This window comes from Microcaecilia unicolor, unplaced genomic scaffold (genome assembly GCF_901765095.1).
Source record: "Microcaecilia unicolor unplaced genomic scaffold, aMicUni1.1, whole genome shotgun sequence".
In the NCBI taxonomy this organism is placed as follows: Eukaryota; Metazoa; Chordata; class Amphibia; order Gymnophiona; family Siphonopidae; genus Microcaecilia; species Microcaecilia unicolor.
The window spans coordinates 108,269-126,513 of NW_021963209.1; the positions used below are offsets into that span (position 1 = coordinate 108,269).

An 18,245-nucleotide genomic window follows, 5' to 3' on the forward strand; every position below is an offset into this window, starting at 1 on the left:
CAGGGTGCTCGCACTGGAGGTCGGAGCCGAAGCACCCCTCTAAGAAACCGTGCCACATCTGGGTGAGCAGCCAAAGACACGCCTTCCACCTTACCACGAAGGGAGGCCAACGCTGCCACCTGCACCCGCAGGGAATTATAGGCCAAGCCTTTTTGTACACCTTCCTGCAGAAAGTCCAGAATCAGCGAGACAGGAGCCCGCATTGGAGCAATAGCTCTGGAAGCACACCAAGACTCAAACAGGCACCAAATCCTGGCGTAAGCCACGGAAGTGGACCGCTTGCGGGCTTGCAGGAGAGTGGAAATAACTTTATTGGAATAACCTTTATCCCTCAATTGCGCCCTCTCAATAGCCATGCCGTAAGACCAAAGCGGCTGGCGTCCTCCATGGCTACTGGTCTCTGAGTCAACAGGTTCGGTACCAGAGGTAAGGGCAGAGGAGCCTCCAGGAGCATCTGTCGGAGGTCTGCATGCCAAGGTCTCCTTGGCCAATCCGGGGCGATGAGGACCACTTCTCCTGGGTGCAGCCGAATCCGCAAGAGCAGGCGCCCTATCAAGGGCCATGGGGGAAACACATAAAGTAGATCCAGAGGCCAGGGTTGAGCCAAGGCATCCAACCCCGCCGAGCAAGGATCTCTCCGTCTGCTGAAGAAGCACGGGACTTTGGTATTGGCACTTGTCGCCATTAGATCCATCACGGGCTTGCTCCGTTTGGCACAGATCTGCAGGAAAACTTCGTCTGCCAGATTCCATTCTGCTGGATCGATCTGATGCCTGCTCAGATAATCGGCCTGCACATTGCTCTGACCTGCAATATGAGCTGCCGACAGACACTGAAGATGCAGCTCGGCCCAGTGGCAAATCAGTTCGGCCTGCGCGGCTAGTGCTCTGCACCTTGTTCCGCCTTGTCGATTTATATAGGCCACCGTTGTCGTGTTGTCCGACATCACTCTGACAGCCAATCCTTCCAGGGTCACTTGAAAGGCCAGAAGCGCCTGAAACACCGCTTTCAACTCTAGGCGGTTGATGGACCACTCCGACTCCTCGGGTGTCCATAGACCCTGGGCATGCTTTCCCTTGCAGTGTGCGCCCCAGCCCTTCAGGCTGGCATCTGTTACCACCAGGCACCAAACGGGGAGCGTCAGCGGCATTCCTCGCCGCAGCATGTTGTCCGAGAGCCACCACTCCATGCTGAGTCGGGCCGCAGGGAGCCAAGTAAGTCTGCATTGGTAATCCTGAGAAAAAGGAGACCATCTCCGGAGTAGGGAATACTGTAGATGTCTCAGGTGCGCTCTCGCCCAGGGTACCACTTCCATCGTGGCTGTCATCGATCCCAGCAGCTGGACAATGTCCCAAGCTCGCGGGCGGGGCATCCTCAGGAGCAGACGGACTTGATTCTGAAGCTTGCACCGCCTTAGCTCGGGTAGGAACACATAGCCCGAGACTGTGTCGAACCTGGCCCCCAAAAACTCTAGAGATTGTGAAGGGGACAGGTGACTTTTGGCCATATTGACGACCCAGCCTAGAGATTGCAGTACTGAGACCACTCTGGCTGTAGCTTGCAAGCTCTCTGTTGCAGAGTCTGCTCTGATGAGCCAGTCGTCTAGGTACGGGTGAACCCTGATACCTTCTCGCCTGAGAAAAGCAGCTACTACCACCATTACCTTCGAAAAGGTTCGGGGAGCTGTGGCGAGGCCAAAAGGCAAGGCCCTGAACTGGAAATGTTTTCCCAACACCGCAAACCTCAGAAACTTCTGGTGCGGGGGCCAAATCGGTATGTGCAAGTAAGCTTCTTTCAGGTCCAGAGACGTGAGAAACTCTCCTGGCTGTAACGCTGCAATGACGGAGCGCAGGGATTCCATGTGGAAATGTCGCACTCTCAGGGACTTGTTCACTTCTTTTAAGTCCAGAATAGGGCGAAAGGACCCACCTTTTCGCGGCACCACAAGTAGATGGAGTATCGGCCGCAGCCTTGCTCGGCGGGAGGCACCGGGGTCACTGCCCCTAACTGAATCAGACCTTGTAAAGTCTCCTCCACCGCCGCCCGTTTGACGGCAGAACCGCATCGGGACTCCACAAACACGTCTCTTACTGGGGCGTTGAATTCTATTCTGTATCCATCTCTGATCAGGTCCAGAACCCACTGATCTGAGGAAATCTTGGCCCACTCCTCGACAAAGAGGGAAAGCCATCCTCCGATGACAGGCATCGAGGAGAGGGCCGGCGCACCATCATTGAGAGGGTCGCCCCTGAACTCCTGGTCTTGAGCCACCGGCTGTGGAACGCTTGTCCGAGCGAAAGGAGTTCCTCTGCTGACCACGGGCATGTGAAGTGAACCCAGCAGAACGCCCCGGGCGGTACCTTCTAGCTTCACGGAAGCGAGGTCTGTACGAGGAGTGGACCGCCTGGCCCTTAGAGGAAGGCCTCTGCCTATCTTTGGGCAAGCGCTGGGGTTTTGGATCACCCAGGCCTTTCACAATTTTCTCTAACTCCTCACCAAATAGGAGAAGTCCTTGAAAAGGCAACTTCACCAACCTTTGCTTAGAGGCCATGTCCGCTGCCCAGTGTCGTAGCCACAGACGACGGCGAGCCGCCACTGCTACTGCCATTTGTTTAGCCGAAGCTCTGACAAGGTCATAAAGGGCATCAGCCAGAAAGGACAAGGCCACCTCCATCCGCGGAGCCACATCCAAGAAGGGCTCCGCTCCATCTCCGGGCTGAGCCACTGCCTGTTGCAGCCAAGCTAGGCAGGCTCTAACAGCATAACAGCTGCATGCAGACGCCCGAACAGTGAGACCTGCAATTTCAAAGGACCGTTTCAATGCTGTTTCCAGCCTACGGTCTTGAGCATCCTTCAGGGCAACACCTCCTTCAACAAGGAGGGTAGTTCTCTTTGTCACCGCAGTGACTAGGGCATCCACTGCAGGCATCTGAAAAAGAACCATATGTCCCTCACGCAGAGGGTATAACTGCCCCATAGCCCTGGAAACTCTCAAAGGTCCCTCGGGGTCAGCCCACTGAGCCGAAACAAGCTCTAGGATGGAGTCATGCAAAGGGAAGGCCCGAGCAGCTTTCTTGGTACTAGCCATCCTGGGATTACCCGAGAAGGCCATGCCACTGTCAGGATCTTCAATCGAGAGGGCCTGCAGGGTATCTGAAATAAGCGCTGGCAGCTCATCACGGTGGAAAATCCTCACCGCGGAGGGATCATCCAGATCCTGTGGTAAATCCGCACCCGACTCTGGTTCCTCAGACCAAGAACGTCTGTCAGAGTTCTCCGAATCCTCACACCCCGACCACGGGGGGGAAAAAGGTGCACCACAATCTGAAGGGGAATTAACCCTTCTGCGCTTATCTTTAGGCCAAGCATCCGGGAAAAAAGCCTCACTGGGCAATCCCAGGCCAGAATCCATCGGGGGGGGCAATCAGAGGAGCCTCAGGCGACCCTTGAGGAAGGGCTCTTTTCATCATGTATGCTTTATGCAGCAAAAGCACAAAATCCGGGGAGAAAATCTTACCCTGGGCACCCAAATCCTGTGCGGTGCTAGCCACTCCTGAAATAACCTCATCTAGAGGTGCCCCACCCGGCTCAGGTCTCTCCGTGTCCACGGAGGCCGCGCCATGTGGTGTAAGCAAAATGGCGCCCGCTGCCAGCTCAGAGCGGGAAGAAACATCGCTCGCCATGCTCGGGCCGGCTCCTACGCCAGTACAGCACGATTTACAGAGCCCTGCTGCTGATTTGCGCTTGCCACAAGTGGAACAGCCCTTTACATTGTCCGCAGCCATCGCCGAAAAAAGGCGGTAAAATCCAAGATGGCGGATTCGCGCCAAAATCGCCCCGATCGCGGGCCCACCCCGGAGGAGTTGGAAAACACTCTTACCTCAAAGGATCTAGTGTACAACTACGATCCTGCTGAAAATCAGGTCAAAAACCTCTGTTCCAGCGTCTCTGCGTTGAAAAACGCGACGCGACTTTTTTTTTTTTTTTTTTTTTTTAAGCTGTGAGGAAAGCAGAGGTATTGAAGACTCCGGAGGCTCAGATGAGTGGGAAAGGCAGGGAAAGGGCGAACCTATATGCCTGCATCCACTGTTGGTGGGTAAGGACAGGGAAAGCAAGGCAATATGTCCACATCCACAGAGGTATGGGTAAGGCAGGGAAAGGGCTAACCTATGTGCCTTTAAAGTGAGGCTGCTATAGCCTCCAACACCCCGGTTAACAACTGGCAAGCCAGGAACCACCTCCCGGCAGATTTTTCTGGAGCTCGAACAAGCTGCAGCCACCCTGCTAGGGGAGATAGAGAATACTGAAGAGGCAGTGGAGCTAGCTGGCCAAGAGGGCACTGTGAAAGTTTGAGTGCTCTCTATCTCCCCTGCTGGTTGATGGACATAACCCATACGTAATGGCTTCATCTACTTGATGACAAGGAATGGGTTTGAAAAAAAGAAACCTTCTCACCCCCAGCAGCTAAATTTAGACGTCTATTTCATTATGCAGCTAGATTTTACTATGGTTGGGAAAAGCTGAGGTCCCAGGGTGGGGTTAGATCAAGGAAGCATGTGTGTACTTTCCCTTTCTAAATTTTTGCTTTTAACGCATATACCAGCCATTGTTGAAGGTTGCTCAAAACACTGCCCCAAATGTAACATAGCACAATAGTTTTGAGCAACCTTCAACAATCATGCATTTAGCATGTGACACATACATGCATATACATATACACACGTATATATATATTTTTTTTTCACATATTTTTAAATACGTTTTCAAGGTTTTATGTTATTTTGAAACCCATTCATATGTATTAACTGTAAAAGTATATACTTTGGAATATTTAGTACTACAACATTGGTTCCATTTTTTATGCCATATCATATTAACAATTTTTTTGTTTACAGATATGCATGTTTTCTTTGTTCCTCATCATTAGAAGTACATGTATACTGCCCACAGTTGATGTTGTTTGTACTATTTTTTCGCTTCCTTTTTATATAAAAATTTTTAAAAATTTATTTAACAAATGTGCTAACCATGTCACTGTGTTCATTTATAGCTTTCCCGTTTAAAAAAAAAATTTTCTTAAAGTTTATATATGATATTGATGTGTCATCAATTCTTATCGCTCTGCGCATTTTAAGATTTTAAGTCTTCATATGCAACACCACATCTGTTTTCGTTTTATCTATGTTCTTAATTTTGCTAATTTATGTTTCCTTTTCAGAACATTTCATGCATTTTTGTATTTACAATTTTATTTGATGCTTTTGCTCAATTATAATCAATGCTTTTATAGATGTCTTTTATGTTAATATATCTATAATACTCTTTTACGATTATTGTTGTTCACAATTCATAGTTTATGTTTTATATTTGGCTTTGTAGACTCCTGAAGAAGGCGCTACGGCGCCAAAACACGGCTGTGTTGATCAACCTGTTACAATAAATATTATACTTTTTTCAAATATACATCTCCCCTATTGATTGGAAAGAGCCTATTTTCCCCCACTCTTCTCCTTTTTTTCTCTATATTGTTTCGTGGGGATTAAGTGCACCTCCACACTTCGTGTGGCTTCCTTTTTTAGGAAACATTTTGACACAAATGTAAAGGGACCAGACACGGTCCATGTTTCAGCGTATGGCCTACATCAGGGTCACATGAATAATTCGTTGCCTTTCAGTGGTTGTCAAACCGAAGGTCTATAATGCAATTAGGCAGATCGGTAGTCACTCACAAATAAACTGCTACTGACAGACTTTGTGGGGTCTGCTCATGTACAGGCACGATAGATATTTGCCCAGCCTGACTTCCCTGGATCTGACAAAGCCCATCACCGACCACAGGATCTCCATATGAAAATACAAAACTTGGAGGAAGGCATTGACCCTCTTCAGATCCAGGATGGGTCTGTAGAGCTGCCTTTCTTAAGAACTATGAAACAGATGGAGTAGTGATCCCACCCCACTTCCTGGCAAGGGACCGGCTCCACAGCAGAGAGGTGCATGGTGACAGAAATCTTACCCGTCCCCACTGGAATCTTACTCATCCCCGCAAGAATTTAACCCGTCCCCACAAAAATGTAACCTGTCCCCACTCAGTCCCACAAGAATTTAATGGTACATGAAAAAAAATTTCCAGGCAGCTCTCTCATTCTCTCTCTGGGTTCGAGCTGCAGCACTGCAGGCACGGAAGGAACTTAAATTGGAACTTGGAACACTCTGGTGCGCACATGTAAGACTTGTCTCTGATTCACTGGCACTGTGTGCTGAGAGGTCACCACATGCACGCGCCAGTAAGTCAGGTGACATCTGATGCTTGTGCCTGTGTCAGAGCTGAGGTCTGCAGAGAGGATTAACAGTAACATAGTAAGTGACGGCAGATAAAAACCCTGAACGGTCCATCCAGTCTGCCCAATAGTCATACTGCCCTAGGCAGATTAGGGGAAAGAATGTTGTTGGAGCATGCACCGGGGTCGTCGTCGTCGGAACTGTAAGACTAACACTGGCTGAACGAATAGAAGTTCTTAAAAAATTAGAAAACAAACAAAGTCAAGCATCTATTGCTGAAGAATATGGTGTATTTCACGTGTCTTGAAGCAGAAAGACCAGCTTCTGGAAGACTGGCCAAACAATACAAATCTACAACAGAAATTAAAACATGCAGGAAAAGCTAAGGAAGTAGAAGATGCTCTTCTTTGGTGGTTTTCTCGAGTCAGGAGCAGACTGCTTATGGAGAAAGCTAATCAGCTAGCTGAAAGTCTTGGACTAACTGAATTCAAAGCCACTGTTGGATGGTTGGAAAGATGGAAGGAGAGGAACAGCATAAAATTTAAGAAACAGCATGGTGAGAAACAAGACGCTGATGACTTTGGTGCTGAAAATTGGGTTGTTTCAGTTGTTCCTACCATCTTGAACGAGTTTGCACCTCATGACATTTTCAATGCTGACGAAAATGGTCTCTACTGACGAGCAATTCCTGATGGAACACTTGCATTCAAACATGCCGAAACTACTGGAAGTAAAATATCGAAGGACTGACTGACTATCCTCCTTTGCTGCAATATGGATGGGAGTGAGAAGTTGGAACCCCTCGTCATTGGAAAGAGCAAGCAGCCCCGTTGCTTCAAGAAAGTTAAGCGACTTCCTGTGTCATACGAGGCTAACACAAATTCGTGGATGACTGGGGAAATTTGGAAGCAGTGGCTAAAGAAGTTAGACATTAGAATGCGTCAAATTTTGCTGCTTTGTGATAATTGTGCTGCACACAAGGATGATGTCAAGCTTTCTAACGTCAAGGTGGTCTTCCTGCCATCAAACACTACCTCTCTGATCCAACCTCTGGATCAGGGCATAATAGCCTATTTCAAACAACATTATCGGGCTCCTGTGCTACGTCATCTGATGAGCGTTATGGATGACCAGGCTGGGAAGGATAAACAAGCTGTTGAACTGGCTCGTAATCTATCACTGTTGGATTCCCTACATATACAGAAAGAAGCCTGGAATCATGTTACACAGGCAACCATTGTGAACTGCTACCAGCGGGCAAGCTTTGTTAAGGATGTGGAGAGGGACGAAACAGGTGCAGCTGTTGCAAACGCATCAGATGAAGAGGTAATTCACATCCCAGCCGGTTTTACTGAAGAGGAGTTCCATCGCTACGTAGCTGTTGATTACGATCTACAAACAGCTGAAACAGCACTGATGTCGAGATATGCTCCTACACGCAGGCAACAACTGCTGATGATGGAACAGATAAAGAAATGAGCAGCGAGGCACATGCTGATGAAATTCAACAACCTCCTCCTGTCACTTTTGCAAGAGCACTGGAGAGTCTCAACACCGTGTGGGCCTATCTGGAAGCCACTGGATGTCAGTGCTATGACAGTTTTTACCGTCTGGCAGACTTAGTCTATGGGACTCACAGACCCAAGAGTGTACAGAGGACTATAACTGATTACTTCAAGTAAGCCTAATGTCAGTTAACCGAGACTGTATACTGTATGTATATTAATAAACAGTACTGTACATATGTTTATCAGATGTCAAGCTTCTCTGGGTCACAACGGTTAAGTGAATGCTCTGGTTAACTGCATACATTTCTTTGGTCCCAGACCCTTGCACTTAAGCAGACTGCACTGTGTGCATGTGTATGTGTGTATATATATATATATATATATATATATATATATATATATATAGGCAATTTTTTAAAAGGATCTAGGCAATTAATCATGGAATTAGGGAGAGGTTTGGTTTCGGGGGGGGGGGGGGGGGGGACCCTCTTCAACCCCAGCGGCTAAGTGGTTTATGATTTATTTAGACTTTTTGAATCGCCTTTTACACAAAATAATTCAGGATGTCCAATTCGTTATGCAGTTAGGATTTAACTGGGGAAAAGGTAAGGGTGGGGTTAGAATAGGGGGGATATATATGTGTACCTTCTCTTGCTAAAATCTCACTTATTCACATATACCAGCCACATCCATTCATTTCTAAAACAACCTCCATCATATTGCATAGCATAAGTACATAGAAACCTTGTTACAAAGGCAGGCACATTTTCTTTCCAACTATGTGCAGACTTGAAGGGTTATTTCTTTTTGCTTTGGGGTTTTTTGTTTTTTTTTTAGAATAAGACTTCCTACTGCATCTTCAAACTAGACAGAACACTGCTTTGGAATAGAAGCTTGAGCCTTCTATATGTATAATGGCGTCCTTGCCTTTTGGAAGACATTTGCAGTGATCCTGTCAACAACCCTGGAAGCAGGTCTTTTTGATTGAAAATTGTGTTGCATAGTGTTGTGTTGGGGGCATCGGGTGCAACAATGTTGCTACAGCACTTTCTGTGTTGGCAAATAAATGATCACTTTTTTACTCAGATTTAGTTTTACAATTAATATGTGTTACAGATATTCTTCACAGTTGCTTTAGTAATAATAAAGTTAAACTTTTGGAGCCTGTTGGCCTATATAAGAACTGAGGTAGGGCAAAAGGGGCAAATGACTGATGTTAAGACATTGGCTGGGATCTGAAATAGCTGGGGCTATAAAAGATCCAATGACCTATTAATTTTCCGATGCCCGTTTCTGTCATTTCCTCCTACTCTTAAGAAAGTTTGGTTTGGATTCTGCTCTCTTTGCTTTCTACTGGCACAGAAACCTGGCAATGCTTTTCCAGAATGCACTATTCAACAAGCATCAACAGGCTGCTAATTCCTCCTCCATGCCTGGGTGATCCTACTTGCATATCCATAGTTTACATTTTTTTTTTAATGAGCTTCCAGGTATATAACTTCATTTTAAAGGATTAGCAAAGATACTAGCTCTACAGTACAAAGAACCCCCTTTCAAATGAGAAATAAACCTCTGTTTTATTCAGTGCATAAAGCATGAGTGAATAGTTTTACTAGTAATTAACATTAAGTGCTAGACCTAGAATTTTATATAAGGATTAACTTATATAACTATGTACATGTGTTATTTTGTACCTCTGAAGAGTACATAAAATTTACATTTATACAGATGTAATACATCATCGCCTTACTTCGCGTTCGTTATTCTCTAGGGATGTGCATTTTTTGTTTCATCATAGGATAAGTGCTGAACATGTCTGGTTCAAGAACTGCATTTGTAGATTACAAAGTTAAACAGAAAGGGAGTCAATGCATAGGTTTATTAACTACATAACTTTGTCATGCAATAAAATATTTTATGTATTTAAGAGCATTCCAGAGGCATTATATTTGGTGAAGTTACTTACTTTGTAACAGAGGAGCTCCAATTAGTGCTGCAAGCAGCATAACCAAGAGACGTGAGCCTTGGTTACAGTTTGAAAGAGATCAAAATATCTTGGTGCTAAACACAGTTCCGGGTGGGTGAGTAACGTTCTTCGTTATCTCTGTTTATAAGACACAGAGACCAAATTATCTTTTCTTGCAGACAGATGCATCACTCACCTCCAGTTCTCTGAAAAGAAGGCCAAAGGGCCCTTTCATATCAAATTGTTAAGCATTTGTACTCATTCAGCAGGATGTATTTATTCAAGGACGTCTGGGATGCTGGGCTTGATGGACCTTCAGTCTGCCCCAGTACGGCAATACTTATGTACTTATTTATATGACTAAAAAAAAAAAACATCTAATGTATAAGAACCACACATGTTCTTAAGGATCATATTTAAAAAAGATGACATTCCTCCTGGGACAGGTCATGTTGTGGAAAACACTAAGGTGCTCATTTTCAAAGCACATCATAAATCTATGTGCTTTGAAAATGAGCCTCCACAAGTGCCAACTGAAATGTACTCTTGATTTAAATAAAGAGACAGCCAAGGGGTACAAGAACAAAGACGGAAATTCCACCAGATCTGCACAACTCTGGTACAGAAAAAAGTGCGTTTCGCGCTTCAATACCCGGCTCAATTACGGATCTGTATTCAAGGCTCCTGGCAAACCTTCAAGACCCCAGCGGAAGCCAAATCAGCGCTCCAAGAGCAGGACCTAATGGAGACAGACTGAGATACGAAGCAGGGTAATAAGGCTGCAGTTTATTGAAGCGGAAAATTGGTGCATTTATGGTTATAAGGGGTTACGGGTCCCTAGCACATGGCGTGACTCGAATTTCATCCCCAAAGTGTTGGTAGGATGAAAAGAGGGTCGGTAGTTGAGCAAGGGGGGGTAGATGGGAAGGTGGGTAAAAGGGAAGGGAAGGGAGAAGACACTGACAAGGTAACACAAAAGGCAGAGAAGGGCAATGAGGTGGCTTTCAGAAGACGTAACTTCGGGTGGAGCACAATTGATCCCATAATAATAGCCCCTGAGAGAAATAAGAATTTCATACTAACTAGGAACAGGGGGCTCCCGTTCCACGAGGGGAAGGAGGGGAGAATAAGATTTTGGGTACCAGTAAAGTGTCGCAGTTTATATGTCTCACACCGCACACTACAGTAATGCCTGCAAGAATAATTACCTGGAACGTGGGGGGTATTAGTTCCCCAGTGAAAAGAACCAAAATTTTAACAGCCCTGAAAAGACATAAAGCAGACATTGCCTGTCTGCAGGAAACTAGACTTACAGATGAAGAACATGCCAAGCTGCAACGGTTTTGGGTGGGAGAGAGCTTCGCATCAGCTTCGCATCAGCTGCCCAGGGGAGGAAAGGGGGGGGTAGCCATATTATAAAGCTAAATTACTAATGAAAGGGGCACAGGGGACATATATAGTACTGCAGGTGTGGCTGCAGGGCTTGGAATTTATATTGGTAGGCATATACGGGCCTAACGTCTATGACCCTAAATTTTATAAAGAATTGGCAGCCCGATGTTTAAATTATCAAACCAAAAATTGGATAATACTAGGAGATTTTAACATGGTAATAGACCCAAAGATTGATTGTACTAACTCTGCTTCGCCACACTATTCAGGGCGCCGGGAGCAAGAGTTCCGGACATTTATGCAAACCCTTAATCTAGTAGATGTATGGAGAACTCTCCATCCCGAGGAACGAGATTACACGCATCAGTCCCGGGCCCATGGAACACTGGCGAGATTAGATTATATATTAGTACAGCAGGCAATGTTTCAGTGGGTGAAAATAGTAACAATTGGTCCAGAAGAAATATCGGACCACACACCGGTATGGCTCAATTTAGGAATCCCAGCAGATGAAAGGGGTGGGAGAGGATGGAGGTTCCCTACCTATCTAAGTACGGATAAGCAATTTCGAGAATATATTACAGCGAAATGGGACGACTTTGCCACTAATAATGCACAACATGCACAGACACAAGGTAAAATTATGTATCATACCTGATAATTTTCTTTCCATTAATCATAGCTGATCAATCCATAGACTGGTGGGTTGTGTCCATCTACCAGCAGGTGGAGATAGAGAGCAATCCTTTTGCCTCCCTATATGTGGTCATGTGCTGCCGGAAACTCCTCAGTATGTCGATATCCAAGCTCCATCCGCAGGACTCAGCACTTAGAGAATTACACCCACAAAGGGACACTCTGCCCAGCTCACCACCGCCAAAACGGGGGAGGGGAATTAACCCAGCTCATCCCCACACAAGTGGGGGAGGGGAATCCGTCCAGCTCATCCCCGCGGAGCGGGGGAGGGACACCACACCCGCCGATGCGGGGGGGATCTGGCTTATCCTGCAACCGCAACCGCGGGAGGAGCTGACTGACCCTAACACCGCCGAAGCGGGAGGGGTACAAAACTGCCCTACAACCGCACGAAGCGGGAGGGAGCGCCGGCAGAATTTATGTCTCAATCCAGCCCCGTAAAACGGAGGGGAGAGGAATGCAGCAGCTCACTGTAACACAAACTTGTCTCAACTCTTGAAGAATCCAATTGAAAAAACTTGAACACGAAGTCCTCCTGAACTGAAGACTAAACTTGCACCTGAAATGCAACCAGAATATAAACAGTACAGATATCTGGGAGGGGCTATGGATTGATCAGCTATGATTAATGGAAAGAAAATTATCAGGTATGATACATAATTTTACCTTCCATATCATCAAGCTGATCAATCCATAGACTGGTGGGATGTACCGAAGCAGTACTCACCCAGGGCGGGACATAGAAATCCCTGACCGCAACACTGAAGCTCCAAACCGGGCCTCCGCCCGAGCAGCCACAGTCAAGCGGTAATGCCTGGAGAAGGTATGGGCCGATGCCCAAGTTGCCACCTTGCAAATCTCTTCCAAGGAGACGGACCCGCCTCTGCCATCGAGGCCGCCTGAGCTCTAGTGGAGTGAGCCTTCAGCTGGATAGGCGGCACCTTCCCCGCGGCCACATAAGCCGCTGCAATGGCTTCCTTGACCCATCTTGCCACTGTAGGCTTAGCAGCCTGCAGACCCTTACGAGGACCTGCAAACAGGACAAACAGATGATCCGATTTCCGGAAATCATTGGTCACTTCCAAGTATCTGATGATGACTCGTCTCACATCCAGATATTTGAGAGCAGAGTACTCCTCTGGGTAGTCCTCCCTACGAAAGGAAGGGAGACAGAGCTGCTGATTCACATGGAAGCGAGAAACAATCTTGGGCAGGAAGGAAGGCACTGTGCGAATAGTCACTCCTGCCTCAGTGAACCGCAGAAAAGGCTCTCGACATGAGAGCGCCTGGAGCTCGGAAACTCTTCTGGCTGAAGTGATAGCCACCAAAAAGACTGCTTTCAACGTCAGGTCTTTCAGAGATGCCCTTGACAAGGGTTCAAAAGGCGGCTTCTGTAAGGCCCTTAGTACCAGATTGAGATTCCACGCAGGCACCACCGAGTGCAGAGGAGGGCGCAGGTGATTAACTCCCTTGAGAAAACGCATCACATCTGGCTGCGAAGCCAGGGAAGCACCCTTCAGGCGGCCCCTGAAGCAAGCCAGAGCCGCTACCTGGACTTTAAGGGAACTGAGCGACAGGCCTTTCTCCAGACCTTCTTGCAGGAACGCCAACACTGAAGAGATTGGAGCAGTGAAGGGAGAAAGTGAGCCTGCTTCACACCATGCTGCAAAGGTACGCCAAACTCTGGCGTAAGCAGTAGAAGTAGAGCGCTTCCTCGCTCTCAGCATAGTGGCGATAACCTTGTCTGAGAAGCCCTTCTTCCTCAGACGCTGCCGCTCAATAGCCAGGCCGTAAGACCAAAGGGGGAGGGATCCTCCATCACCACGGGACCCTGATGCAACAGGCCCTGCTCCGCTGGCAGTCGCAGAGGTTCGTCCACTGAGAGCCTGATCAAGTCCGCATACCAGGGACGTCTGGGCCAGTCCGGACCCACCAGGATTACCCGGCCCGGATGCTTTGCCACCCGGTCTAGCACCCTGCCCAACATGGGCCAGGGCGGGAACACATAGAGAAGCTCCTGTGTTGGCCACTGTTCGAGGAGAGCATCTACTCCCAGAGATCGAGGGTCCCGTCCTCTGCTGAAAAAGCGCGGCACTTGGCAATTGGCCGATGACGCCATCAGATCTAGGCTCGGCTGGCCTCAGCGCTTCGTGATGTCCAAGAACGCCTGAACCGATAGCTGCCACTCTCCGGGATCCAAGGTATGGCGACTGAGAAAGTCCGCCTTGACATTCATGACTCCGGCAATGTGGGCCGCTGACAGCTGTTCCAGGTTCGCTTCCGCCCACTGGCAAAGACTCATAGCCTCCTTGGCTAGAGGGGCGCTCTTGGTACCTCCCTGGCGGTTGACATAGGCCACAGCCGTGGCATTGTCCGACAGGACCGGTACTGGCTTCAGCGCCAGTACCGGGAGGAACTCTAAAAGCGCCAACCGAATGGCTCTGAGTTCCAGGAGGTTGATAGACCACTTTGCCTCTGCAGGAGACCAAAGCCCCTGCGCTGTCCTTCCCAAGCAGTGGGCTCCCCAGCCCGACAAAGAGGCGTCCGTCGTGACCACAATCCACTCCGGGGTCACAAGAGGCATTCCTGCAGACAACTTGTCTGTCTTCAGCCACCAGCTCAGCGCCTTGCGCACTGCTGGGTCCAAGGGAAGGCGCACCGCATAATCCTCCGACACTGGAGTCCAGCGCTGCAGCAGAGAGTGTTGGAGTGGTCTCATATGAGCCCTGGCCCAGGGCACTATTTCCATCGTGGCCGTCATAGAGCCCAACAGCTGCACATAGTCCCAAGCCCGGAGAGGAGAGGCTACTAGGAACTTGTCCACCTGAGCCTGAAGTTTGACAATCCAATTGTCCGGCAGGAACACTCTGCCCACTTGGGTGTCGAATCGAACTCCCAGATACTCCAGGGACTGAGTCGGGCGCAGCTGGCTTTTCTCCCAGTTGATGATCCATCCCAGGGAGCTCAAAAGAGCAATCACCCGGTCCACAGCTTGGCCGCACTCTGCATAAGAGGGGGCTCGGATCAACCAGTCATCCAGATAAGGATGGACTTGGACTCCTTCCTTTCTCAGGAAGGCCGCGATGACCACCATTACTTTGGAGAAGGTCCGCGGAGCAGTAGCCAACCCGAACGGGAGGGCTCTGAACTGGAAGTGTCGGCCCAGGACTGCAAAACGCAGAAAGCGTTGATGAGGAGGCCAGATGGGAATATGCAAATACGCTTCCTTGATGTCCAAGGATGCCAGGAACTCCCCTGCCTTCACTGCCGCTATAACAGAGCGGAGGGTCTCCATGCGAAAGTGCCGAACTTTCAAGGCCCGATTGACCCCTTTGAGGTCGAGGATAGGCCGGACAGAACCTCCTTTCTTTGGTACCACAAAGTAAATGGAGTTATGTCCCTTGCCAAGCTGATTTACTGGCACCGGAACGACCGCGCCCAGGTGGATCAGATTGTCCAAAGTCTGCTGCACTGCCACAGCTTTGACCGGAGACTTGCAGGGAGAGAGTACAAACTCGTCTCTTAAGGGTCGGCAGAACTCTAGCTTGTAGCCGTCTCTGATGACTTCCAGCACCCAAGCGTCTGAAGTTACTCTGGTCCACTCGCCCAGAAACGAGGACAGCCGTCCTCCAATCTGCACTGGGGTGTGGACCAAGGCCCCGTCATTGGGTACGAGACCCTGGGGGAGGACCGGAGGGCGCACCTCCGGGACGGCGGTCTCTGCGAAAGGAATGCTGCTTGGGGGAGAAGTTCCTCTTGAAGGAAGAGGGGGCAGAAGATCCCGACCTGCCCGGGCGGTACCGACGGGCTTCCTGAAAACGTCCTCTGGAGGTACTGGGGCGAGTACTGGCCCGAGCCCTGACCTCTGGTAACCTCTTGCCCTTAGACGTGCCGAGATCGGTCACGAGTTTGTCCAGCTCGACCCCAAAGAGCAGCTTGCCTTTAAAAGGCAATTTAGCCAGGCGGGACTTAGAGGCGTGGTCAGCAGACCAATACTTCAGCCAAAGCCACCGCCGCGCACAGATTGTCTGAGCCATACCTTTAGCCGAGGCTCTCAAGACATCATACAGCAAGTCTGCCAAATAGGCCAAGCCCGATTCTAGGGCCGGCCAATCAGCCCTCAAGGAAGGATCCGAGGGGGAAGCCCGCTGCACCAAAGTCAGGCACGCCCTCGCCACATAGGAGCCGCACACTGAGGCCTGCAAACTTAAAGCAGCCGCCTCAAAGGCCGACCTTAAGGCCGCCTCCAATCTTCTGTCTTGGGCGTCCTTTAGGGCCGTGCCACCTTCCACCGGCAACGCCGTTTTCTTAGTCACCGCAGTGATTAAAGAATCCACGGTAGGCCAAAGAAAGGCCTCACGTTCACCTTCAGGCAAAGGATAGAGGCGGGACATAGCCCTAGCCACTTTGAGGCTGGCTTCCGGGACATCCCATTGAGCCGAAATCAAGGTGTGCATGGCATCATGCACGTGGAAGGTTCTAGGCGGGCGCTTCGTCCCCAGCATAATGGCAGAGCCAACAGGGGCTGAGGGAGAGACGTCCTCCGGAGAGGAAATCTTCAAAATGCTCATGGCCTGCATTAACAGGTTGGGCAAATCCTCTGAGCGAAAGATCCGTGCTGCAGAGGGGTCATCCGCTCCATCCGAGCGGGAATCCGTCTCCTCCAAGGAATCCACAAAGGACCGTTGGGAGAACTCAGATACGCTGCCCTCATCTACATCAGAGGAGACAAAGTCCTCTAAGGCCTGGGAATCCACCCGAGGGCTTTTACTTCCGGGGGCCTCAACCTCTTTATCAGACGAGGGAGCAGGGGCAGCGTTTTGCATAAGGAAGGCCTGATGCAGCAGCAAAATAAACTCGGGGGAGAAACCCCCCAGACTATGCACTTCCGCAGCCTGGGCCACAGCCCTAGACACACCCTCAACCGGCGCTCGCAAGAGCGGGGGGAGAGACATGCTGCGCATCCAAAATGGCGTCCGGCGCGACACTCCGCGAAGGAGCCGCGCGGCAAGAACGGCGCTTAACTTTAGCCGCTTTTTTGCCGTCGCCCAAATTAAGGGCGTTCATGGCATTAACGTCTCCCACCTCAAGGGCGGCCCAAGAAGAAGCCGTCCGAGCAGCGTGGCCGGCCAAGATGGCGGAGGCGAGCAGCGGGGGATGGGCGTTTATGGCGGGAAAAACCGCCACACCGGAGGAAGGACCGGGACACTTATCGGTCTCCAAACTGTCACCCAACAAGGGCGAATCAGGCTTTAAGACCCCCGCATCCCCTCTAGAAGCGCACATGCGATCCGGGGAGCGATTCTTTGCGCCCTCGCCCTCCGACGCCATAGGCCACGTGGAGATCAATCGGGGAACCCCCTGCCCGCTACAAAAAGGTAAAAATTACCTGCTTTCCGCTCCGAGCTGTAACGAACTGGTGTCCCAGTGAGTAGCTGCAATAAACGTTTAAATAAACGTCGAAATAAACGCCCTTAAGGACGTTCAAAATTTTTTTTTTTTTTTTTTTTTAACGGAGCCAGCGGGAGGGGGGAGAAAAGGAGGGACCTGGCACCACCAGGTTTGCACTTGCTCAAGAAGAGCCCTCAACCCCAGGCACTCAACAAAACCTAAAAATTAGGCTTGGAGGCCTAGCCAGAGCTGCTGCTGTGTGTGACCACCACCTGCTGAGATAGAGAACATACTGAGGAGTTTCCGGCAGCACATGACCACATATAGGGAGGCAAAAGGATTGCTCTCTATCTCCACCTGCTGGTAGATGGACACAACCCACCAGTCTATGGATTGATCAGCTTGATGATATGGAACCAGAGTTATTTTGGGCAGCCTCGAAGGCTGTGCTTCGGGGAGACATAATAGCTTATACCTGCTTACGACGCAAGAGACGAGCACAGGGTATTCTACATTTAGAAGCACAAATGAAAAAAGCAAAGCGCATATATATATACAGAATCCCACACAAGCTACCTTAGAGAATTTAAAAGCGGCACGCGTAGCACTCAATACACTACTGCATGAACAGGAGACTAGGTCCGCCCTCTTTTTCAAATATAAATTGCAGAGATTTGGGAATAGACCGGGCAGGCTCTTAGCAAGAGTGATTAAACATTGGGGGGGCTCACGAGTAGTGACAATGTTAAAAGGTAAAGATAAGATGCCCATTACAGACTGAAAGGATATAGGAAAGGCTTTCACAGAATACTTCACTACCTTGTACTCGGGGGAGCATGGGCCATTACCCAAAGCAGCTTTGGAATACCTGCAGCAGGCTGGCCTGCCTTTGCTGACTCCAGTTGAAATAGAAGGGTTGAATGGCCCATTAACTTTGCAAGAACTCCAGGGGGCAATTAAAGGCCTTAAACAGCATTCTGCCCCCGGACCGGATGGATTTACTGGGGAAT

The 18,245-nt window shown here is 49.2% G+C and overlaps 1 protein-coding gene across 1 annotated transcript in view; it reads right to left on the reverse strand.

Moving 5' to 3' along the window:
- Window positions 1–9,806, reverse strand: part of LOC115459076 (natural resistance-associated macrophage protein 2-like) — a gene marked incomplete at its 3' end in the record, with an annotated part of 70,224 nt that extends 60,418 nt beyond the window's left edge. Inside the window, exon 1 of the mRNA XM_030188940.1 lies at window positions 9,757–9,806. Within this exon, the coding sequence (XP_030044800.1) occupies window positions 9,757–9,796 (40 nt within the window). The remainder of the gene's footprint in view (window positions 1–9,756) is intronic.
- Between the last annotated feature and the right edge of the window lie 8,439 nt (window positions 9,807–18,245).